Raw genomic sequence first — 27,709 nt, forward strand, 5'->3', positions numbered from 1 at the left:
TATATATATAATATATATATATTTATATATATATATTATATATATAATATATATTTTTATATATATATTTATATATATACACATAATTGCACATAGTTTAGGTTGAATCAAAAAAGTTTAAGCTTCAATTTAAGGTATATTTATATATATACACATAAATTGCTGTATAGTTTAGGTTGAATCTATCTATATATATATGTGTGTATATATGTGTATATATATATGTATATATATATTTATATATATATATACACATATATGGTGTATATATATAGGTATATATATAATATATATATTTATATATATACACATAAATTGCTGTATAGTTTAGGTTGAATCAATATATATATATATATTTTTTTAAATATATATATATTTATATATATACACATAATTGCACATAGTTTAGGTTGAATCAATATATATATATAATATATATTTTTTATATATACATATTTATATATACACATAAATTGCTGTATAGTTTAGGTTGAATCTATATATATATATATGTGTGTATATATGTATATATATATATTTATATATATATACACACATATACATATGGTGTGTGTATATATATAGGTATATATATAATATATATATTTATATATATATTTATATATATACACATAAATTGCTGTATAGTTTAGGTTGAATCAATATATATATATTTTTTATATATATATATATAAATAAACCAGGCAAACAGCCTTATCTCCTTTAACTCTGGCACCATTTTGTGATAAAATGATAAAATGAGAAACACAGCTGGTGGTAGAGAATGAAAAGGGGTTTATTAAAGGAAGGTCCAACAGACACAGAAGGATCTGGAGAAAATCTGGGGAGAATTCCCAAAAATCCAAAGGAACCTCAGGAGGCACCCAGAGCCAGGAAATCCCAGAATCCTTAAGGTGGAAAAGACTTTGAGCTCCAAGTACAGTCACATCATGGAAAATAATCACAAGAGAATCCCAATCCCAATTCCCAATTCCAGTCCCAGGGATGGGGGACTCTGCCCTGGGTATCCTGTTCCAATGTTTTCAATGAAAACAATCCTTTCAATGAAAAAAAAATTCCTGATATCCAATCTAAACTGAGCAGGGTTTGATGGGACTGATTAGAGAGTAAAATATGGTGTCAACTAACATAAAAACATCATTTAGGCAAATCTGAAGGTGAATTGGCCTCAAGAAGTTCCAGCTCCAGGAAGGATTTTAGAAAAATAAACCAGACAGGTCTGGTAGAAAATGAAATCATGTATTTATAAAAATAAACATTTTTTAAATCACATCATGGAAAATAATCACAGGAGAATCCCAATTCCCAATTCCCAATCCCAGGGATGGACTCTGCCCTGGGAATCCTGTTCCAATGTTTTACAACCCTTTCAATGAAAAAAAATTCCTGATATCCAATCTAAACTGAGCAGGGTTTAATGGGACTGATTAGAGAGTAAAATATGGTGGCAAGTGACATGAAAACATCATTTAGGCAAATCTGAAGGTGAATAAGTTCCAGCTCCAGGAAGGATTTTAGAAAAATAAACCAGACAGGTCTGGTAGAAAATGAAATAATGTATTTATAAAAATAAACATTTTTTAAAATCACATCATGGAAAATAATCACAAGAGAATCCCAATTCCCAATTCCAGTCCCAGGGATGGGGGACTCTGCCCTGGCTATCCTGTTCCAATGGTTTACAACCCTTCCCAAAAAAAAAAAAAAAATTCCTGATATCCAATCTAAACTGAACAGGGTTTAATGGGATTAGAGAGTAAAATATGGTGGCAAGTGACATAAAAACATAATTTAGGCAAATCTGAAGGTGAATAAGTTCCAGCTCCAGGAAGGATTTTAGAAAATAAACCAGATGAGTCTTGTAGAAAATGAAATAATGTATTTATAAAAATAAACATTTTTTTAAATCACATCATGGAAAATAATCACAAGAGAATTCCAATTCCCAATTCCAGTCCCAGGGATGGGGACTCTGCCCTGGGTTCCTGTTCCAATGTTTTACAACCCTTCCCATAAAAAAAAAATTTCCTGATATCCAATCTAAACTGAGCAGGGCTTAATGGGACTGATTAGATGTAAAATATGGTGGCAACTGATTTAAAAACATCATTTAGGCAAATCTGAAGGTGAATTGGCCTCAAGAAGTTCCAGCTCCAGGAAGGATTTTAGAAAAATAAACCAGACAGGTCTGGTAGAAAATGAAATCATGTATTTATAAAAATAAACATTTTTTAAATCACATCATGGAAAATAATCACAAGAGAATCCCAATTCCCAATTCCCAGTTCCAGTCCCAGGGATGGGGGACTCTGCCCTGGCTATCCTGTTCCAATGTTTTCAATGAAAACAATCCTTTCAATGAAAAAAAATTCCTGATATCCAATCTAAACTGAGCAGGGTTTAATGGGACTGATTAGAGAGTAAAATATGGTGGCAAGTGACATGAAAACATCATTTAGGCAAATCTGAAGGTGAATTGGCCTCAAGGATGTGAGAAATGGAGTTCCAGCTCCAGGAAGGATTTTAGAAAAATAAAACAGACAGGTCTGGTAGAAAATGAAATCATGTATTTATAAAAATAAACACTTTTTAAAATCACATCATGGAAAATAATCACAAGAGAATCCCAATTCCAAATGAAGTTTCTGCAGTTTAAATAAGGGTCCTGCCCTGAAATTATCTTTAAAAAAATTCTCTTTTCTCCAAACCAAGGAGCTCAAGCTCTGCACTTCAGGAACCTTTTGTGTGAAGGTCAGCAAAGAACAAAATTATTCTGATTAATTTTTTAATTATTCTTTGCTGCTCAATTCCATGAAAAGAGAAATAATCTGGCAATAATCCCTGAGCAATTTCAAGCTGTTCCTAAATTCAGGTTGCAAAGAATCTCAGCTGATTTTTGAAGGATCTTGAGGTCTTCTGAGCGCAGCATTTCCACCAGAGCCAGCTGGGTTTTCAGGTTCTCTTTGTCCTTTTTCAACTGGGAAATCTGGAGTTGAGACAAATGGGATGCCATGATTCAAAATTTTGATTATTTAACAGGACATGAAGAGAAAATCTGTGGAAGTCTGTAAGGATTTTATTGATTATGGTAAAATAGTGGGGTTTTTTAATTTCACAAGAGAAATTTTGATATTAAAAAGGAAAAAAAAGAGGGGAAGGGGAAAATCATCAAAATCTCACTGAGAAATGCCAATGTTCTGCTAGAGGAAGGAATCTGAGCTGCCTTTTTCCCAATTACCTGGACAAGGACATGCTGGGTCTCCTCTATTAAAAACTGACAAATTTTTGCTGCTGCAGCCAAAGCCTGCTGCTCATTCCTGGCTGAAGAGACACCACCAAGCAGGATCCTCCTCCAGCAGGCACTGCAACCAAAATGAATTGAAAAATTCAAAATTCAGAATTCAGAATTCAGAATTCAGAATGATTTGCTGCCCTCCCCAGCTGGATGCCAAACGTGGCTCTGCTGCCCTGGGCTCAGAACCCAGCCCAGGGATTTATTTTTAGTTCTCAGATCAATTTATTCCACTCAGCAATGAATCTTCAAAGCACAAACAACTCTGAACAAGCCTTTGCTCATTAATTTATTCCCTCGTTTCATTTATTCCAAGCAAAGTGCAGGTGATCATTTTCAGCAACTTCCCTGGCCCTGCAATTGCAGCCTGTGGAACACATGACTCAAGGAAATCAAACCAGGTTAAAAGCATTTAAAATTTCATCAAACCAACAGGAAAAAGGCCTGAAAGGAACCTGAACCTTGAGGGAATATCTGGGGCTTGAAATAGAAAGGGAAAATAATACAGGAAAGGAAATCAGCAAAGCAGCAAAAGGGGAGGGAGTTTACAGCCAGTGGTGTTCTTTGCCTTTCTTCTTTTCATTTCTCACCTGGGGTCAACAAATGAGACAAAAATTGTCCCAGTGTGGCACTCACAGCCAGCAGGGAACAAAATATTGAATGGCTGGGAAACAAATCCTGGGAGGAGCAGCTGAGGGAGCTGAGGGGGCTCAGCCTGGAGCAAAGGGGGCTCAGGGGGGAGCTCATTGCTCTGCACAGCTCCTGACAGGAGGGGCAGGGAAAGGAGGAGAGGAAATGGCCTCAGATGGCACCAGGGCAGGCTCAGGTTGGAGATTGGCACAGAAAATTTCCCTGGCAGAGTGGTCAGGCCTTGGGCTGAGCTGGGATCTTACTGTGGGGGAAAAAGAGAAAAGCTTGATTTCCTTCTTGTTCTAAATTCCCTTTCAGATTGAAGCTGCAAATCTGAGCAACAGTGGGAACAAACTCAGCTTCTGCCCTGCAGTGCTGCAAACCTGGGCCAGAGCAGGGCAGGGAGTGGGATTCACTCCCAGCTTGTGCAGGGTCACCCAAAAAATGACATTGAGGGGTTGGAGCTGGGCCAGAGAGGGGAAAAATAACTGGGAAAGGGCTGGAGAGCAAATCCTGGAGCAAAGGGGGATCAGGGGGAGCTCAGTGCTCTGCACAGCTCCTGACAGGAGGGGCAGGGAAAGGAGGAGAGGAAATGGCCTCAAATTCCATTTCTATTGGATATTGGGAAAATAAAATCCCTCTCAGAGTGGTCAGGCCTTGGGCTGAGCTGCCCAGGGAGGTTTGGAGTCCCTGAATTGTCCCAGAGCAGTCTGGATGTGGCCTTGGGGACAGGGATTGGGGTGGTGCTGGTGGGGCTGGGGTGGCACTGGGTGATCCTGGAGGGTTTTCCCAGCCTTGATTCTGGGATTCTGAGAAGATCCAGCACTTTGTAAACTCCACCTTCAGGCAGGTTGGATCAGTCACAGCTCTCTGATGCTCAGCCTGGAGCAAAGGAGGCTCAGGGGGGAGCTCAGTGCTCTGCACAGCTCCTGGCAGGAGGGGCAGGGAAAGGAGGAGAGGAAATGGCCTCAGATGGCACCAGGGCAGGCTCAGGTGTTTTAAAACACTTCCTGTGAAACTGAACAAAAATCCTCACCCAAATTGCTTTGTGGATCTTTCCCTGGCTGTCCTCTGGATCTCTGTGAGATGGGAACATTTGAGAGTCTCTGTTCAGGTTTTTCTGTAGAGCTTTGGGAGATTTTTGTCCCTCTCAGAGTGGTCAGGCCTTGGGCTGAGCTGCCCAGGGAGGTTTGGGGTCCCTGAATTGTCCCAGAGCAGTCTGGATGTGGCCTTGGGGACAGGGATTGGGGTGGTGCTGGTGGGGCTGGGGTGGCCCTGGGTGACCCTGGGGGTCCCTTCCCACCCTGGTGATTCCAGGCAATCCAAGCCAAAGGCTCCTGCACACCCACCCCATAAACACTGAGGCTGCTCCAACTCACAATTGCTCTGCTGCCGCACTCAGCACCTTGAGGGCTGTGAGGAGTCTCCAGGATGGTCCCTCCCAGCCAAAGGTCAGGTTCCTGCACAGTCCAAGGGATGAGAGGAAGTTCAGGGCAGTTTACAGTGAGTTTTCTTCCTTAGACACATCAGCCAGGGTGGATCTCCAGCTTTGACACTGGAGTTTATAACTTCTCCATCTCTCCCAAGCAGTGAGTTTGTTAAAAAACAAATAATTCTATTTTTTTTTGCTGGATTTTGATACTAGAAGCAAAATTTGACTTCCAGAAAAACTGAATTAAAATCTCATCAGGAAACAAAAAACTCCAGATACTTACTCTAGGAAACCATGATCCTTTAGAATGGAAACTTTGGCCTTTCTTTGCTTGTCCAGTGGTGAGAAATATTTGAGGAGAGTATCTGCAGAAAAATACAGTTTAAATATTTAAATAAATTGTATGTATGAGAATCTACAATCATCAATTCTGAGAAGAGATTTCAACCATATTTTTAATAGGTAGGACTAAGATCAAGCCCTGTTAAATGTTGGAGAACTTTCCAGAATTCTCAAAAGCTTTCAGCACTCTCCAGGATTGTGTCCTTTTAACAGAAATCCTGACTCCACCTGGAGTTATGAAACACTCCAAGCAAGTTCAGTTTGTGGAGATCTGGATTTCAATCCTCAGGGCTGCAATCTAAGACATCCAGCTGGAATCTCTACACACATGTTGGTAATAGTAACATTTTTTTAAAATAAAATGGTAACAAAAAACCATTTTCAATTAAGCAAAAAATTAAATCATTAAAGAGGTATCAAACCCTTCTGCACTCCTTGAGAATTCACACACTCAGTTCTCAGGTTTTGTGCCTTTCAGTGCTCAGAGAATCCATAAATCCAACCTGCTGAGACATAAACACTGCTGTGAGGGTTGTCCATGGCCACAAATCCATATTCCAGCAGCAGCCTCTGATTGTCATGAGGTCCATAGCAGATCAAAACTTCCTGGTATTTTTTGCATTGGGAATTTGTCCGAATTTCATAGCTCCTCGTCTGCTCATTAAACCCAGCCTTGACCTTCAGGGAGTGAAAAATAAAAGGGTGAAAAAGGAAACAAATTTGAATTTTAAAACAGAGGATTGAAATTCTTGTTGAGTTGTGGGGATCTCTGGGGCAGAGCCCAGACCTGCAGACACAGATGGTTCCATGCAGGGTTGGCCTCTCCTGGGCTGCCCCAGTGTCCGGTTTTTCGTGTTGTTTGAGGGGCCTGGAAAGGCCCGGGGTGGCCTTGGGGCAGCCCGCGTATCAAAGGACGAGAAGAGGCTTCAGTTCTTCTTTCGGTTTTTATGTTTATTAATTGTTTATCTAAAAGATTTTCTCTCGGCCCGACAGAGCTCTGCTCAGCAGCCAGCCATGAGCACACTCCCTGCCCTCCGGGCGGTCACCTATCTTTATACCCATGGTTACGTGTACAATATTTATCATTTTTCCCCAATCCTTTTTATTTTTATTGTCCGGTGCACTTTCAGTAATGACCAATCCCAAAGCGCCACCATCACCACAGAAGATGGAGGAGAAGAAGAAGAAGAAGAAGAAGAAGGACAGGACACGCCCCAATTCCTCCATCTTACTTCTCTAAACCCCCCTGTACAGAAATCCTAAACCCTGTGTTTCACTCTCTAATTAACTGATCCCTTCACCATTCACCCCGGTGAAACCCTCCTGTCCTCATACAGGTGTCGTCTCCTGTGTGGGATCAAAGTCCAGCCACCAGACACTTCTGGAACATTCCAGGACTCCCGAGCCCCCCAAGGGTGCTCTCGGTGACACCTCAGTCCTGAGATCCTGAGATCCGACACCCCAGAGCCTGCCAAGGTGGGAATTCTCTCTGCATCCCCTCAGGCTGCTCCGAGGCTGAGGGAACACAGGGACCCTGGAATCTGTGTCAGGACAAGGAATTTGTCTTGTTTCAGCAGCACATCAGGGGCTGTTTGCAAGTGGCTCCTCCCAACAGTTGGTTTGGATGCCAAACTCCCCCAGCCACTGTGGGCTCTCCCTGCACCTTGGCTTTGCTGCACAAACTGAAATATTTCAATTATAGAATCACTGAATGTTTGGGTTGTGAGGGAATTTAAACATCTTGTTCCAACCCCCTGGCATGGCAGGGACAGCTCCCACTGTCCCCAGTGTCCAGCCTGGCCTTGGGCACTGCCAGGGATGCAGGGATGGAATTCCATGCCACCCCTGCCCACCCTGCCAGGGAACAATTCCTCATTGCCAGGATCCCACCCAGCCCTGCCCTCTGGCACTGGGACCATTCCCAGCTGGGTTTGCACAGGGATCCCTGCCAGGGAAGGTTCTGGAAGGAACCTGGACACAGGAGTGAGTCCTGAGGGGATGGAACTCAAATCACAGGGGAAGGCAGAGGGAATCAGAGAGAAGGATTAACAAAATCTGGATTTGGGTTGGGAGGGAATTTAAAGCTCATCCAGTGCCAGCCCTGCCATGGCAGGGACACCTCCCACTGTCCCCAGTGTCCAACCTGGCCTTGGGCACTGCCAGGGATGCAGGGGCAGCCCCAGCTGCTCTGGGAATTCTCCAAGGCCTCCCCACCCTCTCAGGGAGGAAATTGTTCCTAATATCTGATCTAAACCTGTAATTTTTCAGTGTGAAGCCATTCCCTGGGTGCTGTCCCTGCATCCCCTGGCAATTGTCTCTCTCCAGCTTTCCTGGGGCTCCTCCAGGCCCTGCAAGGCCGCCCTGAGCTCAGCCCAAAGCTTCTCCTGTGCAGGTGAGCAATGCCAGCTGTGCCAGCCTTTCCTGCCAGCACAGGAATATCCTGAAACTCATCCTGGTGCCACCCCTGCCATGGCAGGGACACCTCCCACTGTCCCCACTGTCCAGCCTGGCCTTGGGCACTGCCAGGGCTGCAGGGCAGCCCCAGCTGCTCTGGGAGTTCCATGCCAGCCCTGCCCACCCTGCCAGGACAGGATTTTCCCCAGTGTCCCCCCAGGCCTGCCCTCTGGCACTCTGAATCCATTCCTGTCGCAGACATTTTTTCATAGAAATCCTTTCTTTCACATTTGTCCATCTTCTGGGAAGCAGAGCCCCAGAAGAAGAATGTAAACAATTGTTATCAGCTGCTGTGAAATGTAGCAGGTGCCCCTGTGATTGGCTCATCTTCCTTGTGTACCATTAAAGGCCAATCACAGGAGCAGCTCAGGGACAGATTCCCTGCACACAGAACTTTGTTATTCATTTTTCTATTCTATTCTTAGCTTAGCAGCTCTCTGCAACTTCTCTCTTTATTCGAGTATAGTTTTAATGTATTATATATCTTATATCAATAAATCCAGCCTTCTGATCAAGAAACAAGATTCTCGTCCTTCTCTCACCACAGTGACCGTCTAAAGTGGCTGCAATCCATTCCCTGTGTGCTGGCACTGCAGCTCCTGAGGGGCTGAGCCATCCCTGCCCCTGTGAGCTCCAGCCCTGCCCTCCCCACTCCTTGTGGGATCTCAGCACCTCAGGACTGAGGTGTCACCGAGAGCACCCTTGGGGGGCTCGGGAGTCCTGGAATGTTCCAGAAGTGTCTGGTGGCTGGACTTTGATCCCACACAGGAGACGACACCTGTATGAGGACAGGAGGGTTTCACCGGGGTGAATGGTGAAGGGATCAGTTAATTAGAGAGTGAAACACAGGGTTTAGGATTTCTGTACAGGGGGGTTTAGAGAAGTAAGATGGAGGAATTGGGGCGTGTCCTGTCCTTCTTCTTCTTCTTCTTCTCCTCCATCTTCTGTGGTGATGGTGGCACTTTGGGATTGGTTATTACTGAAAGTGCACCGGGCAATAAGGGTGAAAGGTATTGGGGAAAAATGATAAATATTGTACACGTAACTTTGGGTATAAAGATAGGTGACCGCCCGGAGGGCAGGGAGTGTGCTCATGGCTGGCTGCTGAGCAGAGCTCTGTCAGTGTAGTAAACCCCTCAGGTTTAGCCAGGGCCCCTTGGAGAATAGAATGCTGACACAGCGGCAAAGAAGTTTCCTGTCTCCAGGGACATCCGCCTTGTACCTTATCCCTATAGCCATGTAAGGCAATATTGTGTTAACCCTACTATTGGTCACTTATGGTCACTCTAACACCTTTGCCATTGGTCAGGATTGGATCCAGGCCAAGGGTATAACAGTAGCACACTGTACCCCTACTAACTCGGAAGAAGAAGAGCTGAGACCCTTCACGGACCCTACAATAAAGCCATACTCGTGGAACAGCCAGCGTCTTCTGCTTCTCCTCTCTCTACCGTCTGCTGGAGCCTTAGGCCAAGGGAAAAGCTACCTAGCAAGCAAAGCTGAAATCACAAGAGCTGCCTGATCACTAAGAGCTGAATATTCCCTGCTTGCTAGGGGCTGACCCGCGGCCTTGGTCTGAGAGCGAGCTGGCTTCTGGCACCCAGTCCCCTTGGGGACTGAGCTCTGGAGCTGTAACAGCTTGCATAGGATACGACCAAGCAAGGCTCATTTATGTCGGGCCGAGAGAAAATCTTTTAGATAAACAATTAATAAACACCGAGACCGAGAAAAGAACTGAAGCCTCTTCTCGTCCTTTGAAACGCGGCTGCCCCAAGGCCACCCCGGGCCCTTCCAGCCAAAAATCGGACAACTCCTCATCCACCACATCAACACAGATGGCATTGACAGAGTGCACTTTAGAAAAATAAAGAAATTTCCTGCTCTGTTTGGAGTTTCTTACCTGAACATTTGGGCTGTGGTTTAGCAAATCTAAATACGGTGCCAGTGCATAAACATCTGGCTCCAGGGAGAAACAATCCCTGTGGGGATGTTTCATGTAGACTGTCCTGGTGTTTACAGTGCACCACGCCCACTGCAAAGCACTGAAATTAAAAATACTCCCAGTGCTCTCGGCAAACAGAGGCTGCAGGGAAGAGAAGAAAGCTCTGGAAGATGTGAAGAGCTCTTGGATCAGCATTTTCTGCTCCTGAGCTTTGTGCTTTAAGGGGTTTGGGAGGAGATCGATGACATCGGGCTGCAGGCAGGCAGGGCAGGTGTGAGAGCTGGGCAGGACATCCAGGTACGGCTTCCATGGGGATCTGGCCCCAGCGTGTTTCTCTGCCATCAGCCAAGGCCACCCCAGGCCTTTCCAGGCCCTCCAAACAGCCAAAAATTGGACAACTCCTCATCCACCACATCAACGCACATGGCATTTACAGAGTGCACTTTAGAAAAATAAAGAAATTTCCTGCTCTGTTTTGAGTCTCTTACCTGAACATTTGGGCTGTGGTTTAGCAAATCTAAATATGGTGCCAGTGCATAAACATCTGGCTCCAGGGAGAAACAATCCCTGTGGGGGTGTTTCATGTAGACTGTCCTGGTGTTTACAGTGCACCACGCCCACTGCAAGGCACTGAAATTAAAAATACTCCCTGTGCTCTCAGCAAACAGAGGCTGCAGGGAGGAGAAGAAAGCTCTGGAAGATGTGAACAACTCTTGGATCAGCGTTTTCTGCTCGTGAGCTTTGTGCTTTAAGGGGTTTGGGAGGAGATCGATGACATCGGGCTGCAGGCAGGCAGGGCAGGTGTGAGAGCTGGGCAGAACGTCCAGGTAGGGTTTCCATGGGGATCTGGCCCCAGCGTGTTTCTCTGCCATCAGGAACGTGCACAGCGCCAGCAGCGGCGACACCGGCGGCTTCCAGCTGGCGGTACAAATAAATGAAAATACAATGCAATAAAATGCAATTAAATAAAATAAATAAAATAAATAAAATGCAATAAAAATACAATTAAATAAAATAAATAAAATAAATTGCAATAAAAAAACAATTAAATAAAATAAATAAAATAAATAAAATGCAATAAAAATACAATTAAATAAAATAAATAAAAATAAATGAAATGCAATAAAAATACAATAAAATAAAATAAATAAAATAAAAAAATAAATAAAATGCGATAAAAATACAATTAAATAAAATAAATAAAAATACATGAAATGCGATAAAAATACAATTAAATAAAATAAATAAAAATAAATAAAATGCAATAAAAATACAATGAAATAAAATATATAAAAATAAATAAAATAAATAAAATAAATAAAAATAAATAAAATGCGATAAAAATAAATGTAAATACAATGCAATAAATGCAATAAAAATACAATGAAATAAAATAAATAAAATAAATAAAAATAAATGAAATGCAATAAAAATACAATTAAATAAAATAAATAAAAATAAATAAAATGCAATAAAAATACAATTAAATAAAATAAATAAAAGAAATAAAAATAAATAAAATGCAATAAAAATACAATGAAATAAAATAAATAAAATAAATAAAAATAAATGAAATGCAATAAAAATACAATTAAAATAGAATTTGGTTTAAAAAAATAAAAAATTAAAAAGTTTTAAAAGGTAAAAAAATTAATAATTTAATAAAGGTAAAAAGGTAAAAGAAAAGAAAGAAAAATTAGAAAGAAAAATAAAAATAAGGATAAAAATAAAATAGAAAGGAAAATTAAAATAAATAAAAATAAAAATAAAAATAAAAATAAATGAAAAATAAAAATAAAAATAAAAATAAAAATAAGTACGTATTAAATAAATATTAAAATAAATAAATATTAAAATATTAAAAACAAATAAAAAATAAACAAAAGTAAAAATAAAATAGGAATAAGAAAATAGAAAAATAAAGTAGATAGAAAGATAAAACAGAAAGAAAAAGAAATAAAAGTAAAGTAAAAATAAAAAAGTAAACTAAAAATAAAACTGAAATAAAAATAAAAATAAATAAAAATAGAGGTAAAATAATAATAAAAACACCAATGCAGCAGACCCACAGAGGTGAGATGGGAAATGGGCACAGCAGAGTTTACCTCTCTCAGAGCTCTCTGGAAGTTTTAAACAGTTTCTATTTAAAACTTCTTTGTAGTTCATCTCCAGGTGCTGTGGCTGATTTCCAAGGGGCAATAAAAGCTGGATTTAATAACAATTCCAGGTTCACCCCTCGGGCTGCCTTTTTTCAGGAGACACAAGTATTGTATATTCCAAATTTTCCAAATTTCCAATTTGTTCCTGGCTTTGCAGCCCAGCTTTATCTTCCTGCTCCTATTGAAGCTGGCTCCCAAATTCCCAAAAAACCATTCCCAGTTGGCATTTAGGGCCAAGCAGGCTCTGAGGCAGCTCCAGCTGCAGCCTGGGCCCTCTCCAAAAGGGGATGTGCCAAGCTAAAAGGGGGATGCTCAGGATTTAGCAAATGTCCAGTGTTTATCAGATGTTCAGCATTTATGAAATGTTCAGGATTTAGCATATGTTCAGTGTTTATCAGATGTTCAGGATTTAGCAGATATTCAGTATTTATCAGATGTTCAGGATTTAGCAAATGTTCAGGATTTATCAAATGTTCAGGATTTATCAGATGTTCAGTATTTATCAGATGTTCAGTATTTATCAAATGTCCAGGATTTATCAAATGTTCAGGATTTATCAGATGCCCAGTATTTAGCAAATGTTCAGGATTTATCAGATGCTCAGTATTTATCAGATGTTCAGGATTTATCAGATGCTATTTATCAGATGTTCAGTATTTATCAAATGTTCAGTATTTATCAGATGTTCAGTATTTATCAGATGTTCAGGATTTATCAGATGTTCAGGATTTATCAAATGTTCAGGATTTATCAGATGCTATTTATCAGATGTTCAGTGTTTATCAGATTTTCAGTATTTAGCAAATGTTCAGTGTTTATCAAATGTTCAGTATTTATCAGATGTTCAGGATTTATCAGATGTTCAGGATTATCAACATTCAGGATTTATGAGATGCTCAGGATTTATCAGATGCCCAGGATTTATCAAATGTCCAGGATTTATCAGATGTTCAGGATTTATCAAATGTCCAGGATTTATCACATATTCAGGATTTATCAGATGCTCAGTATTTATCAGATGTCCAGGATTTATCAGATGCTATTTATCAGATGCTCAGGATTTATCAGATGCCCAGGATTTATCAGATGCTCAGGATTTATCAGATGTTCAGGATTATCAACATTCAGGATTTATCAGATGCTCAGGATTTATCAGATGCTCAGTACACATCAAAACCTTTCCCTGTCTGAGCATTCCCCAGCCCTGAAATGCTGGCACCACTCAGGACATTCCCTTTAAAGCCCCCCCAGCCCTTCAGAGGGTCCATTCCTGCTGAGATCCCCCCTGAAGGCCACCAAGTGTCACCTGTCCCTTACCTCTCAATGTGTGCCCCCAGGCTGCTGCTGAGCACCGTGCTGGTGGTGAGCAAACACTTCTCAGGCAGTGAAATAATCACATCTCCTGCCTTGGAGGGAGGAGGAAAGGAAAATTACACACAAAACCCAGGAAAAATCAAGAGGAAAAGACTCATTTCATTTCTGTGGGGAGTGGTGGGTTCACATTCTGGCTGCCAGAGTTCAAAAGTGAGAAATTCCATTCACAAGGGATTTCTGAGCTTTGCTTGCTGCAAAAATCATTAAATGTCAAAACCTGAAGTGCAGAGGGGGGCATATGTGGCCCGAAGTTTAGAGTCCGGCTGCTGAGGGCGAAAGGCCGACGCCCCTCTGCAATTCCTGGCCAGCGCCCTTCGGCGTCTGAGGGCCTCGGGCTGTGCTGGCTGCGGACTGGCTCACACCGCTGGTATAGGGGAGGAACGGAGCTGACCATTTCCCGGGGGTTAAACATCGGTTTATTGAAGGTGTTGCGGGATCCAAACGCGGGGAAACCAACCGGGAAAAAGTTTCTCCATAGGGGGTGAAAACAGGATTATAAAGGAGGGGGGTGGGTACAGGCGGAACCAATCGGGAAAGGTGAGGGGATGAACTTCACAGAACTGACACTCCATGGAGACCAATAATCAAAAGGTAAAGGAGGGGTCCTGGGACCCCAGCCAGCCACCATCTCCAGAGAGGAGAAGGTTCTCGAAACCTGGGAGGAGAAAGGGGGTGATTGACTGGGCCCAGGGAGGAAACAACTTTCACTTATAAGGGAAACCAGGGGAGGAGCAATTACACATCGGCAACTATGAATAGCGGTTACTATGGCAACTTAGCTGACAGGCTAGCAGTGGCGGGAAAAACTGGGGGAACGAAACCATTTTACACATAATAGGGGAGAACAATACATAAATTGGGGGAATAACACAAGAAACTTAACAACACACTACCACACTGAAGGGCTCCTGCATTGCAAACAGCATCACTCACCCGGAGAGCTTTTGTTGTCATCAATCCCCTGCCTGTCCCTGCAGAAGGAACAAAGAGCAGCAGTAAATAAATGCAGATATGGAAAATCAGGGATCAGGACAGCGAGGAAAAGCTCTAAAAGAACAGGCAGCATGTGTAACAAAACATAAATTCAATTATGGACTGCTCCAGATACACCTCATTTATTTTTCTCCATTTTTCTTTATTTTTCAGGATCTTTTCCCTGCATATCCTGCAGCATTTGCTGTCTAATTCTAGCAATTGTTCAGCTTTTTTTCCTCCCACTTATAGCAATTATTCACCTTCTTTTTCTCCATTTTTTCCTCACACACATCTTTCATCACCAGCTGCAGCTCTTGGTTTCAGAGTTTTAACTGAACTTTAGCATTTCTTGTCACAATATTTTTCTCTGATCCATTCTGTTCTTTCAATAATACTACAAAATATTTAAAATAAAACCTACAGAAAGAGAAAAAATATAAGTTTAAATCTTTACTGTAAAGATTACTAAGTGAACCTCAGCTCTCTGCTGAACTTGCTTGGGGATAAATAGATAAACAAATTATAACAAGGTTAAATTCCAAAAACTGTTTTGTTAACACTTCAAATTTTGGCTTTTTCAGGCCTCCATATCTATTTTTTTCATGTTAAATTGACATTACTAGAATCCTTGGAAGAGTATCAGTAACTGGTTTTTTTTCCTGATGCCAGACAGGGGCATAATTCAAAATGAAAGCTGGAATCTAAAATTCTCAGAAGATTCAGAAATTTGTACCATCAAGAAATAATTAAAGCATTACCCCAGAACTCTGCTGGCCTTAAATTACTGTCTTCAAATCCTCTCTCTTTTAGCCACTTCTTAAGTTTAATGTATTCCAGCTTGTGACTGCAGTTCACTAAAAATAGAAAAATTAATTAATGCTGTTAAAGAGCATTCTGTTGGACAATAAAGGAAATACAAACATTTGACTGCATAGTCAGAGAAACTGTATTTTAGACATTTTAAAGCATAACAAAATGGCAAGAAAGAATTAAACTAAATAAATTCAGGGTCTCTGGGCACTGGGAGGTCTCAGAAATGTGTGAGTTATTCAGCATATCCAAGGAATTTTAGAATAATGTAATATTTGCCATTAGGCAGAAAAGCGAGCTCAGAAAATTCACCATGCTCTGCTTGGGACTGTAAACTAACACTCAGATATTTGCATATAAAAAAAAGCTAACATTTATGAATGTAATTTTCCAAGCACAAAGGCTTTTGAAAATATAAATAATAAAGTGACACCTTGAGGAACAATTGGTTATTTTCTTATTTAACTTCCAGGTATGATGATACCTCCATCCATAAAACTCTTCAAGTGTTTCCTTCTTCTCTTTCGACCTGTCCGACCTCTGCTTTTCTTCATATTAAGCAACAGGTTTCGCCTTTTTTAGACAACCTGAATTTAAAATAAAATTTAAAAGAACTGATTTAGAAACATTTGAAGTCAAATTTATTACTGTGAGGGTGGGCAGGCCCTGGCACAGGGTGCCCAGAGCAGCTGGGGCTGCCCCTGCATCCCTGGCAGTGCCCAAGGCCAGGCTGGGCACTGGGGACAGTGGGGATGGGATGGGATGGGATGGGATGGGATGATATTTCATGGACTTATGGAATATCCTGAGTCGACAAGGACCCCCCAGTGCCAGCCCTGCCCTGCCCAGAGCCCACCAAGCCCAGCCTGGGCATCCCTGGCAGCGCTGGCCAAAGGCTCCTGGAGCTGTGGCAGCCTCGGGGCCGTGCCCATTCCCTGGGCAGCCTGAGCAGTGCCAGCACTCTCTGGGCAAGAACTTTGCCCTGATCTCTTTCCTTTTGCTAAAATTGCCCTGAACTGAACCTCGAAGCGCAGCTTTTCCCTGCCAGGACGGAGGGGCCGCAGGGAGCCGGGATCACCCGCAGGCGCTCGGGCTCCTCAGAGGCCGGCCCTCCATCACATCCCGTTCCTTTGGGCTGAAAAGACCTCAGAGATCATCGAGTCCAAACCCCACCCCGATCACCCCATCCCACTCCAGAACTGGGAATCCCGTGCAAACCAACCTCCATTCCCCGCTCGGCACAAACCCCCGGGCTGGGAGGGACAGAACCGGCCCCGGCAGCGCTGCGGGAGCGGAACTTCCTGAGGGACCGCCCGTGCTCCGCGCACTGTCCCTGGGAGCCCCAAGCGCGTCCTCCCCTGCCAGGCCAGACTGTGATTCCCGAGTCTCTGCCGGGCTGGAATTGCTCCCCGGTGTCCCAAACCCACCTGCAAAGGGGACACAAGCACGGACATTCCCTCGCTGTCCCTCTGCGCGAGTCCCCGCCTGCTCTTCCGCCCCTGAGGCGGGGCTGCCCCGCCATCTTAGGGGCGTCCCCATCTCCATTCCCCGCGGTGTGTGGGTGTCTGTACTTTGGATATAACGTGCTGTGTCCTCGCTGTGTGGAGCTGAGGGACGAGGGAGAGGCTCCAGCGGTGCCGGAGGTGGGTGATGGGGTGCTGGGTGTCCCCTCACCGGACCCTTCACCCCCGCGTCCCCCCTGAGGGCGTCGGGGTTGATGGCGGCCCGCGGGTTCCCTCCCGTGAGGGGGACGGGACAAGGGGGGACAGAGGGAGACTCGCGGTGAGGGGAGAATGGCGTTCCTGGCCCTGGGGTGTCACTCTGGACATTCCTGGAGTGTCGTATATTCGCTGGATGCCTGCTAAGGGTTACAAGTAAATTAGGAAGAAAGAGTTGGTAATGATGTGAAAAGGGGGCAAAGCCAGCGTTTAAATTTGTTTTTGTGGGGGAAATGCAGCTCTTTAAATGCGCTCTATCTGTTAGAAAAGCAGCAAGCAGTTTTCGGATGCTGTGTTACACAACCAGCCATTGTAGTCAGCCTGTGCTCTGCTGTTTTTTCCCGGAATAGGCTGTAAGTGTTCCTCCTGCTTGGCACTGGAAGATAAAGATACACCATCCTTTTTTTAATATTGTTTGGGACCTTAAAGATCATCCGGTTCCAGCCCTTGCCGTGGACAGGGATACCTTGCACTAAACCAGGTTGCTCAGGTTTGGAGCCTGAAGTTTTCAACAAAATTTGAGCTGACCCAATTGAATATTCCGAAAAGGTGGAAAGTCTTTCTGTGAGGTGTAAGTGCAGAAGAGTTTACTCCTACAAAAAGTGAATTTAGTATGAAAAATTAGTCACTGGTAATTTTTAGCTGAGACATTTCTTCTTTTTACCCATCACTGGTTGGCTTTTCTTCAGAACACTTAACACCAGATATCTCTGTGAATACCTCGTGTTGCCTTAGGAATTTACACGGCTTGCACAGGAATGTAGTTTCACATAATCCGAGGTGGAATTTTAAATAATATTTTAAAGAAAAAACGCTTATCTAGGGAGGCTCCACACTACTGGAAATGTTCAAGGCCAGGTTGGATGGGAGTGGCCTGCGATAGTAGAAGGTGTCCATGGCAATGAGATAATCTTTAAGGTTTTGAGAGTTTTAGTTGTTGGTTTTTCTGGGTTTGGATTGAAGACACTCAAAATTGTGTTTCGTGTTCAGATGTAAGAGTTTATTATTTGTTATCAGTAAAACAGTCTCACTGCTGTGAGTTCTGCAGCTTTTCATTAGAAGGCACAAAATGGCCAGCAATCTCTTGTTCCAAGGTATTTTAAGACTGAACTATCCAATGAAGAACTGACACCTGGATTATTTTCCCTTTTAACCCAATAACTGATCCCACAGAGCTGCAATGGGGACTTTTCTGCCCAGTTACAAAATGCCACCCAAACCCATGGAGAAGGAGTAGGAAGAAGGTGAAGAAGAAACCCAGGACAGCACCCTGTGCCCCCCATCTTGCTGCCATCCACAACAGACTAAAAACCCCAAAACCTCAATTTCTCACCAAGTGATGCACCTACACTGCTCTCTATAATCTATTTCACACTTTTGTGGATTCTAGTCTATTCTGGAGTTTAGGAGACTTTCTCCATGGATGAGGGTCAGTGTCAGTGCACCCCAGAGCAGACACAGAAAGTGCCCTGGCTTTCCACAGTCCCTTCCCACCCAAACCATCCCATGTTTCTGATTCCTTTCCAGGCAGCCATTTTGTGTGTCTGCCTGACCTTTCCTTGCTGCTGGCAGTTGCCGTGCCCTCGGCTCCCGTTCCCAGGGGACAATGTCCAACGTGCCGGTGGCCGTGGTGACGGGCTCCAACAAGGGCATCGGGCTGGCCATCGTGCGGGCGCTGTGCCGCCAGTTCCCGGGGGACGTGTACCTGACGTCCCGGGACCCCGGGCGCGGGCAGGCCGCCGTGGCACAGCTCCAGCAGGAGGGGCTGCGCCCGCTCTTCCACCAGCTGGACATCGACGACCTGCAGAGCATCCGAGCGCTGCGCGACTTCCTCAAGGACAAGTACGGAGGGATCAACGTGCTGGTGAACAACGCCGGCATCGCCTTCAAAGGTGGGCGGTGCTCTCCTGGGGTGCTTCTGTGCGGAGGGCAGGGGGTGCATCCAACGCTTGTGCTGAATTTCTGCTTGGGCAAGCTGCCCATCTTAGGCATGGTGTGAGAACAGTGTGCTAGAGGAGGCTCAGCTGGGACAGCAGCAGCAATTTGCCCATGGAAAGGGAGCTCAGCTTGTGCAGGCTGCCAAGTTTTGCAGTGCACCACAATCTATCCCTTTGAGTTGGCAAGATGTGCATGACTCCTCAAGGAGAAGTATGTATGGGTAACTGAACATTCTGCGTCCTATCCAGCCTTCAAAGGTGGCTGCGACTGGGCGTCTTTGGGAGGACTGGGGGTGCATCAACACTTCTGTGCATTTCTGATTTGGCAAGCTAGCCATCCTTAGGCACATGAGTGGAGATAGTGTCTAGAGGAGTCTCAGCAGGAGCAGCAGCAGGGAATTTGGTCCTAGGAAAGGGGCTCAAGATTGCTTCTCTACCTCGCCAGTTATTGCTGCATCAATTTAATGCTTTCTTTGCATGAGTTGTGCATTATGTGTAGTAAACCTGTCAAAGATTAGATTTGCCATTAAGTTTTGTTATTTTGGTTTTGTGCTGCATTTCTCCAGCTAAGTCCTTGAACCAGCAAAAAAAAAAAAAGAAAAATGGTGCTGGAGCTGTGGTTGTCTTCTGGATGAGCCTCTCTGGGAAGAGTTGTCTAACAAAGCTTCTTAAATGATGGAATTTCAGGATGTTACCATGTACCCTGTCAGGCACATGAGTGGGGTTTGGGGTGTAGGGAAGTTCTCTCTCACAAGGAAGGCAGGATGGGGAGCAGGATTTGGGGTTCTGTAGGATTTGGGGTTCTGGAGGATTTGGGGTTCTGTAGGATTTCAGTTCTCCCCCTGCCATAACCCTGGCCATGGCTCATGATCTGGCTTCATGTGTGAGATTTAAATGCAGGTGAATGATTTGCAAATGAGTCTGGTCATTAAACATGTGTTAGAATAAAAACCACATCAAATCATGACCTGTTACAGTTTCTCTTTTGAATTATCACATCCAATAATGACTTGTTACAATTTCTGAATTATCATGGATTTGGAGACAGTGAACACCTGCCCAGTCTATGATCATATACCTGTTTTCCAATTATTAAAAACAGGAACTAAGATAAACATTTGGGGTTTGGTAACTTCTATTCAAACAGTGTTACAATTCTAATTTTTGTTATTTGGGGTTTGGTAACTTCTATTCAAACAGTGTTACAATTCTAATTTTTGTTATTTGGGGTTTGGTAACTTCTATTCAAACAGTGTTACAATTCTAATTTTTGTTATTTTTTCCCCTCCTTCCTTTTATGACCAGTTCATGACACCACTCCATTTGCAGTCCAAGCTGAGGTTACACTGAAGACAAACTTCTTTGCAACCAGGAATGTTTGCACAGAATTGCTGCCTCTTATGAAGCCTTATGGTGAGTGAAACATAACAAGTGGAGAAAGAGTTTTGTTTGAATTTTGGCCCTTTTCAATGGGAAATCCTCTCCAGTCTCAGGCTCTGCAGCAGTGTTCAGATGTGTTTGCTGCTATAAAGGAAATGTGGTCTCTCCTAATGTTTAAATACATTGAGGTTTTCAAGGAAAAAAGAAGTAGATGAAAAACAGGTTTTTGTTTCCTGAGGGAGAAGGAATAAACAGAGTGAGTGAATGTTGGGGAGAGAGGAAACAGTGCCAAGGTTGCAGTTTAGTGCTCTTGTACTGCATTGAAGGATGGCTGTTATTAAAGTCATTAATCATTAACAGCATTCATTTCTGTGGCTTTTAAGATTAAGTCGCCAAATTCACCACCAGAAGTAGCAGGTAAGAGGGGAAACAGTGAAACATCATTTTGGAGATGAGGGATTTACTGATTCAGCTGATTTATTGCTCTTACTGAAGTGCTGGGAGATAAATCCTTACATTTGTAAATCTCCAGGTGATATTTCTGCTGTAGTAAGAGTGCACCTGCTGATTGTGAAGTTGTTTCCTAGAGGTTTATCTGAAACTTTTGCAGGTTCAGACCTTAAATTACCTCTCATGGTATTTACTAGAAATCAGAACATTGAGTTCATCTGATTTTCCAGGAGCTCTGCAAAACAGCCCAGCTAAAATATTTTACAGATATTCACCTGAGGAGTGAATCCAGAACTGGAGAGCAGCCCCACTTCAGTGTGAGCTGAAAATGTGGTGGTGTCACAGGGGTCCCAGGATGAGGGGAGAGATGAGAATTGACTCCGTGTTTCAGAAGGCTGATTTATTATTTTATGATATACATTATATTAAAAGAAAATTATATGCTAAAAGAATAGAAGAAAGGATTTCATCAGAAGGCTTGAAAGGAATAGAAGGGAATGGAATGATAATAAAATCTTGTGACTGACCAGAAAGTCTGAGATAGCTGGACTGTGATTGGCCATTAATAAAAGACAACCAAGATGGACCAGTCACAGCTGCACCTTTTGCATTCCACAGCAGCACATAACCATTGTTTTCCTTTTCCTCTGAGGCTTCTCAGGAGAAAAAATCCTAGCAATGGATTTTAAATGTGTAAATAATTCATTTTTATTCTGTTTCCAGGCCGGGTGGTGAACGTCTCCAGCATGGTGAGCTGCTCAGCCCTGCGAGGCTGCAGCCAGGAGCTGCAGCAGAAATTCCGCAGTGACACCATCACTGAGGAGGAGCTGGTGCAGCTCATGACCAAATTCGTGGAAGACACCAAGAGAGGGGTCCATGAGAAGGAGGGCTGGCCAAACACTGCCTATGGGGTGTCCAAAATCGGGGTCACTGTCCTGTCCAGGATCCAAGCGCGGCTGCTGGACGAGCAGAGGAAGGGCGACCACATCCTCCTCAATGCCTGCTGCCCTGGCTGGGTCAGGACAGACATGGCAGGTCCCAAGGCCACCAAGTCCCCCGAGGAGGGGGCTGAGACCCCCGTGTATTTGGCCCTTCTGCCTTCCAGTGCTGATGCTCCTCATGGGCAATTTGTCAGTGACAAAACTGTCAAACCCTGGTGAGCTCGGGGATGGAAAGGCTGAGCTCATTTTCCTGATTTCATTCCTAACTCCATCATTCCCTTTTCCCTCTCCCCTGGGATGGGTCTCATGGAGCTGGGATCAGGGAGCAGGTGCCTTATCTCTCATCACAGTAGAATTTTCCAGGATCCAGAGCTGTTCTGGAGGCTGCCCAGGGGTTTCTAAAGAGGATGGGGCTGTTCTAGAGCTGGGATCTGTCTGGGGGGAGGCTCAAGACCAGAATCACTGTTGGACAGACATTCCTTGCTATCAGAACTACATGGAATTAGGTGAAAATAAAAATAGCACTGATCTATCATTTGTAGCCAAACATAATCAGTTGGTGTTATTAATATATCAATAAATAATTACTGATTTATATTCTGGTATGTAATTATTGTGGTACTAAAAACTTAAAAACTCAAAAAATGTGTTTTCATTTTCTGCAGCAGAGTTTGTGGCTGGAATTTGTGATGTGTGCATTGGAAACAGAAAATAAACTGCAGACCTGACACAGCAAAGTGTTCCTCAGTTCCTTTATTGCACAGCCTGGAGTTTCCTTAATAAAATCTGAATTCACTGCTCTCCAATTAGCAACAACAACTAAGTGATATGGAGAGCTGTACATTTGTTGAAATGTTGCTTATTGCCTTTTAGACTCTCAGAGTTGAAAAATTGCCTTTTCTGAGGCTGAAGGAGCTGGAAACAATTGCCCATAAAGCTGTTGTTAGTAATGACAAATCAATAATGGATTTGTTAATTGTTAATCAGGAGCTGGGGTGATGCTGGCTGGCTTTGACATTGGCCTCCCCCAGAAGAGCTGGGGCTGGGAAGCCTTGGAGTGGGAGGAATTGGGAATAAATATTGTGGGGGATTATTATTAATTGTTTATCAGCACAGAACAAAGGGCTGGTTACAAATTGGTTTCTTAAGCATACAGGAGCATTGTTTTTGTGAAGAATTACCTCATCAGTCATGGCCCAGAGCTCCTGGAAGGGAAGGCCAGAAGTTCTCAGCGAAATCTATTCTGTGGGAAGAAAAAAACTTCAGAGGCCTTGGGTTTAGGGGAAAAATTACAAAAGTTGGAACCCTGTGTGCTGAGAATTTCAGACTTTCTGTGCTGCCAGGCACTGACCCCCAGAGAACACTGCACTGACCTGAGGGCCTGGAGAAGCTTCCAGAATGGAATGACAGAGCTGGGATTGTGGGGGTGGAGTTTGAATGGAAGTGTGTGATATCACAGGGTGGGAAACTCAGAGTTGAAGGGTTTAAAATATAAAAATATACATAGAGCAAGGTGGAGGTTTTAGGGTAGAGGCTTCTCCTTCACCTTCTCCATGGGTTTGGGTGGTTTTGTGTAATTGGACAGAAAAGTCCCCATTGCCAGCTTTGAGTGATGAGTTATTGGGTTGAAAGTGAGATTAATTTAGGTGTCATTTCTTGATTGGACAGTTCACTCTTAAAAGACCTTGGACACAAAGACAGTGAGCCATTTTTGTACCTTGTTAGTGAAATACTGCAGAACTCACAGTTCGTGAGACTGTAACATAGACAAGAAAAATAAACATTTGAGTCTGAGCGTGCACTATAATCTCAAGTGCCTTCAATCCCCATCCCACAGAAGAGAAAAGAAATCAAAAACTGGCACAAAAGCTGTGAAAGTTTTGGCTGCTACACTGTAACTCAACCCTGCTGATGAGGAAAACCAGTTTGTGTGTGTCCTTGCAGCTGTGCTACTGGGACCTCAGCAAAACACAACGCAGCTCTTGGGTTTAGTCAGAGCTTTAAGAGGCTGAATCCTGCAGTGGGGAATCCCTTCATCCTTCCAGGGCTCCCTGAGTCACTGAGCTTCAAAAGCTGCTGTCCCTCCGTGTGGCATCTGCAAACATTGCAAACTCACCTTGGCCTTGGTTTGTGCAAGGGCTCTGCAGGAGCTTCATTCACAGCTGGCCTGCAAGCAAAGCTGAGTTAATAGAACAAATAACAATGGATGATTTTTTAGTGTATCCACAGCAAGGAAGAAGACAAAGCCATCAGCATGGAAACAGATTAGAAAAGATGCCTGAAAATCTTTGTAAGCTACACTACGTGCATAATTTGATGTGTATACACGCCTTATTGAATTGTAAAACTTTTGCCAGATATATTGACGTTAGTTCCTTTGCACCAATGAATTTAATAAGTTATTGTGATGTAGTTAATGACTTAAGATCAGGCTTTGTTAAGAGTATATAAGCTGGAGAACACACAGCATAAAAAATTTTTTCTTCTTGGACCCTGATCATGTGTGCACACGTTACATACAACCGAACAGTGACACTTTTTATTATACAGAAGCATTTCATTGCTTTCTTACAATATCTCTTAGCTTTACCATAACTTCTTCTCTTTTATTCTAAGCATCAGTCGTCTTCTTACTTCATCTCTTTTACTCTACTCTACTTCTTTTATTTCCATGCTTTGGGTCAGAAAGTTTCAAAGCCATTCTGTGCCTCTCTTTTTGCCACGGCAGATACAATTACCAATGAACACAAATCACTAAATCATTTTTCACAGAGCACAAAGACAGACGGCGCTGAAATTGTGTCCGTGCCCTTCCAAATGCACCGGGACAGCGGCCCCAGGGGCTGGGCTCGGCTGCCACAATGTCACCCCTGGGCCCAGCTGTGTGAGATGTTGTTGTCATCTTATTGCAAAGGTTCTGTACTTTCTTGGTGATTTCTCATGGGCAACTCCTCACAGCACTGAGGAGTTCTTCTGTACAGCACAGCCAACAAACTCCAACTCTCTCCTCAACCAGCTAACCCACTCTTTTGTGGCACTCGTCGTCTTATTGGACACAGCTGTGGCTTATTAAGGGCAGGCTTGTTCTTAATCTTTGGTGATTAGTACAGCTGCAACTCCTCAGGCGTGAGACTACCTTCTGCACTATCTTTATTTTCTGAGATTCTATGCACCACAAGATTTGACAATAAACCCCAAGCTGCTGACAGTCCCCTTGGTGTCTCCTGCTGGAAACGGAAACAGCAACCAGCAAGGCCACAAGCAATCCCGGCTGCGTGTGCCCACAGCTCAGGGCCCTGCAGGGCTGCAGGGAAACGGCCCCGAGCCCAGGGACAGAGCAGGGCCCTGCAGGGACACGGCCCCGAGCCCAGGGACAGAGCAGGGCCCGGCAGGGACACAGCCCCGAGCCCAGGGACACAGCAGGGCCCGGCAGGGACACGGCCCCGAGCCCAGGGACAGAGCAGGGCCCGGCAGGGACACGGCCCTGAGCCCAGGGACAGAGCAGGGCCCTGCAGGGACACGGCCCCGAGCCCAGGGACAGAGCAGGGCCCTGCAGGGACACGGCCCCGAGCCCAGGGACAGAGCAGGGCCTGCAGGGACACGGCCCCGAGCCCAGGGACAGAGCAGGGCCCTGCAGGGACACGGCCCCGAGCCCAGGGACAGAGCAGGGCCCGGCAGCGCCGCGGGGCCGCTCCAAGCGCGGCCTCACTGGGACGGCAGCGGCGCCACCCGGGGCTGGGCAGGACCCGGCCCTGCTGTCCCACACGGAGCTGCTGCAGGGGCTGAGCAGGAGCTCCCGGCCCTGGAGCTGTGATCCTGGGACTCTGTGAAAGTTCTGCTAAACCGAGGAAAAAGAGGGATGGGGCTTGGAGCCACCTGGGATAGTGGAAGGTGTCCCTGCCCATGTGTCACCATGCAATGAGGGGGAGATGGCTCTGCCCCAATTAAGGGGCAAATGGGACCACAGGAGCACAAGAGAGGAATTTGATTCATCAACAGGTATTTGACTGCACAAGAAACATGAGGTAGAATGAGGGAAAGAAAGAGGAAACTCCTGTCAGAGAGAGGAGACACAGAGCAGGAGATAATAAGCTGGAACTCCATGAGCTGTAAGGTCCCTGCCAGTCCCAAGCGCTGCATCCTGTAGGAGTTGTACGGACTCCAGAAGTGACTCCACAGCTGCTTTCTGCTGAGCAGGCCCTGGGCAGGGACAGGGGAGCAGAGGCAAGGCTTCAGCCACAGGCTCAGCGGCAAGTTCCTTCTGCTGCATGTTCTGGGTGCAAACTAGAAGTGAAAATGGGGAGAAGAGCCTTTGCAGCACCTCCACAGGCACAGCAAGCCCGGCAGGGAGCAGCCCTTGCTCCCGGCCCACGCCCAACCGGCGCTGCCCTTCTGAGGCAGCCGGGCTGCCGGGCCGCGGGCAGCGTCCCCGCGGGGCTGTGCTGGCTCCGCTCTGGCGGCTGCACAGCCCCGCTGCCACGGGCTCTCTCCCAGCACAGCTCTCTCTCAGCCGGCCCCAACGGGCGCCTTCAGTTGGCCTGCAGAGAGCAGCGCCAGCCCTGCCCTGCCCGCCCGGCCGGCAACTCTCCCGCTGCGCTGGGGCTGAGCACTCCCTGCTCACAGGGGGCTCCGTGCCACTGCCTGGGGAAATGCATCGGCACCGCTGAGAGACAGCAAATGAAACCTGGGCACTCTGTTCTTGCGCCTTTTTAGAATCTTTATTAGAAAACACACAAATTCTTCAAGAATGGGAACAGTATTGGGACATCATAATATATCAAAATTACAGTATATGGTCTGTGAATGTTTTCATATCATAGACCATAATATAAATATACAATATGAAATAAAAAGGAATAATTTTCTAGTTTTATTGATTAATTCAATTTTGTCTTCAATTTTCTATTCTTATCCTTCTTAATGTTATTCCTAATCTTCATACTACTCTTTAAATTCTTTTCCTATTCCTATTCCTATTTCTATTCTTATTCCTATTTTTCTTTTCTTCTTCTTCTACATATTTTAAAATTCTTATTCCGATTCCTAGTACTCTTTTTCTTCTAAGTATTTCTAACTTCTTATGCCTATTCTTCTTCTATGGATCCTTAAATAAGCCTTCTCCATCTTGTCTTTTTCCTCTTTGTCTTCTTGCTCTTTGTTGTCGTCTTCTTCATCTTCTTGGTCTTTGTCTTTGTCTTCTTTGCCGTTGTCTTGCAGTGGTTTGTGCTGAGAGTCCGTTCCAGGAGCCTCTGCTTTGTGCCCCAGAAATGGTTGCTGCACCTTCCAGGCCCGGGGCCGGGTGTGTGTGGGGCGGGCAAGGGGGGAGCTTTGGGCTCCTTGGCTGCCCATTTTCCAGCCTCACTGCCCAGCTGTTCCTGGCTCTGCCTGCTGCAGTTTTGCTTGGCTTGCTTGGCTTTGCCGGCCCATGCAAAAGCTTTTCCCTTGCCTGCTTGGAGGAGCTGCAGCAGCGATCTTTCAGCCCCTCCAGCTGAACCCAACAGCTGCTGCTCCCACACCAGAGCAGCGGCACCGGCGGCAGCGGGGCCGTCCCGTTCCAGCCCCAAGCATCAAGGAGCCCCGGCGGGCACAGAAAGCACAGCCAGAGACTCCGGCCCCGCTGCTTTGGCTGCCCTGCACAGGAGGTGCGGGAGCCCAGAGAGCCGCCAGGGCTGTGCCTGCTGCTGCATGGAACTGCTCTGGGGAAGCTGCACCGCCCTCAGCGGGAAAGCCGCTGCCATCTCGCACCCAAGCTGGGAAGGGGAATTGCTCCAACGCTTGCCCCGTTCTACAGGAATTTTGGGTCTTTGTTCCTGTATCTGTGTGGGCCAGGGGAGAGAGTTCTGTGAGCATCC

The 27,709-nt window shown here is 44.7% G+C and overlaps 2 protein-coding genes across 3 annotated transcripts; one reads left to right on the forward strand and one right to left on the reverse strand.

Moving 5' to 3' along the window:
* Positions 1-2,568: 2,568 nt before the first annotated feature.
* On the reverse strand, positions 2,569-16,947 carry SETD4 (SET domain containing 4). Of its 2 annotated transcripts, none has more exons than XM_064704100.1 (11): positions 16,654-16,786; positions 15,916-16,018; positions 15,380-15,475; positions 14,580-14,617; positions 13,590-13,678; positions 10,602-11,031; positions 6,221-6,395; positions 5,659-5,740; positions 5,323-5,403; positions 3,260-3,383; positions 2,569-3,007 (listed from the first exon to the last, which is right to left on the reverse strand). In XM_064704100.1, the coding sequence occupies exons 2-11, from the start codon at positions 15,983-15,985 to the stop codon at positions 2,873-2,875; spliced, it is 1,320 nt and encodes a 439-aa protein (XP_064560170.1). In that variant the 5' UTR covers positions 15,986-16,018; positions 16,654-16,786; the 3' UTR covers positions 2,569-2,872. The 2 variants fall into 2 exon arrangements, with proteins under 2 accessions (XP_064560170.1, XP_064560162.1); XM_064704092.1 differs by lacking the exon at positions 16,654-16,786 and adding an exon at positions 16,859-16,947 and having other exon boundaries at positions 2,793-3,007.
* On the forward strand, positions 16,846-22,587 carry CBR1 (carbonyl reductase 1). Its single transcript, XM_064704115.1, has 4 exons — positions 16,846-17,074; positions 18,677-19,041; positions 20,392-20,499; positions 21,640-22,587. Exons 2-4 carry the CDS (start codon positions 18,756-18,758, stop codon positions 22,074-22,076), a joined length of 831 nt encoding a protein of 276 aa, XP_064560185.1. The 5' UTR covers positions 16,846-17,074; positions 18,677-18,755; the 3' UTR covers positions 22,077-22,587.
* The last annotated feature ends 5,122 nt before the right edge of the window (positions 22,588-27,709 follow it).

This window comes from Zonotrichia leucophrys, chromosome 1 (assembly GCF_028769735.1).
Source record: "Zonotrichia leucophrys gambelii isolate GWCS_2022_RI chromosome 1, RI_Zleu_2.0, whole genome shotgun sequence".
Classification (NCBI taxonomy): domain Eukaryota; kingdom Metazoa; phylum Chordata; class Aves; order Passeriformes; family Passerellidae; genus Zonotrichia; species Zonotrichia leucophrys.

Excerpts from the sequence above, each read along its gene's own strand:
- SETD4 (XM_064704100.1), bottom strand. The coding sequence starts at position 15,985 with ATGAAGAAAAGCAGAGGTCGGACAGGTCGAAAGAGAAGAAGGAAACAC. Across the intron at positions 11,032-13,589 it reads CTGGGGGCACACATTGAGAG|CTGGAAGCCGCCGGTGTCGC; the intron begins GTAAGGGACAGG and ends TTGTACCGCCAG. Across the intron at positions 3,008-3,259 it reads CCCAGCATGTCCTTGTCCAG|ATTTCCCAGTTGAAAAAGGA; the intron begins GTAATTGGGAAA and ends TCTCAACTCCAG.
- CBR1 (XM_064704115.1), top strand. The coding sequence starts at position 18,756 with ATGTCCAACGTGCCGGTGGCCGTGGTGACGGGCTCCAACAAGGGCATC. Across the intron at positions 19,042-20,391 it reads CGCCGGCATCGCCTTCAAAG|TTCATGACACCACTCCATTT; the intron begins GTGGGCGGTGCT and ends TTTTATGACCAG. Across the intron at positions 20,500-21,639 it reads GCCTCTTATGAAGCCTTATG|GCCGGGTGGTGAACGTCTCC; the intron begins GTGAGTGAAACA and ends TTCTGTTTCCAG.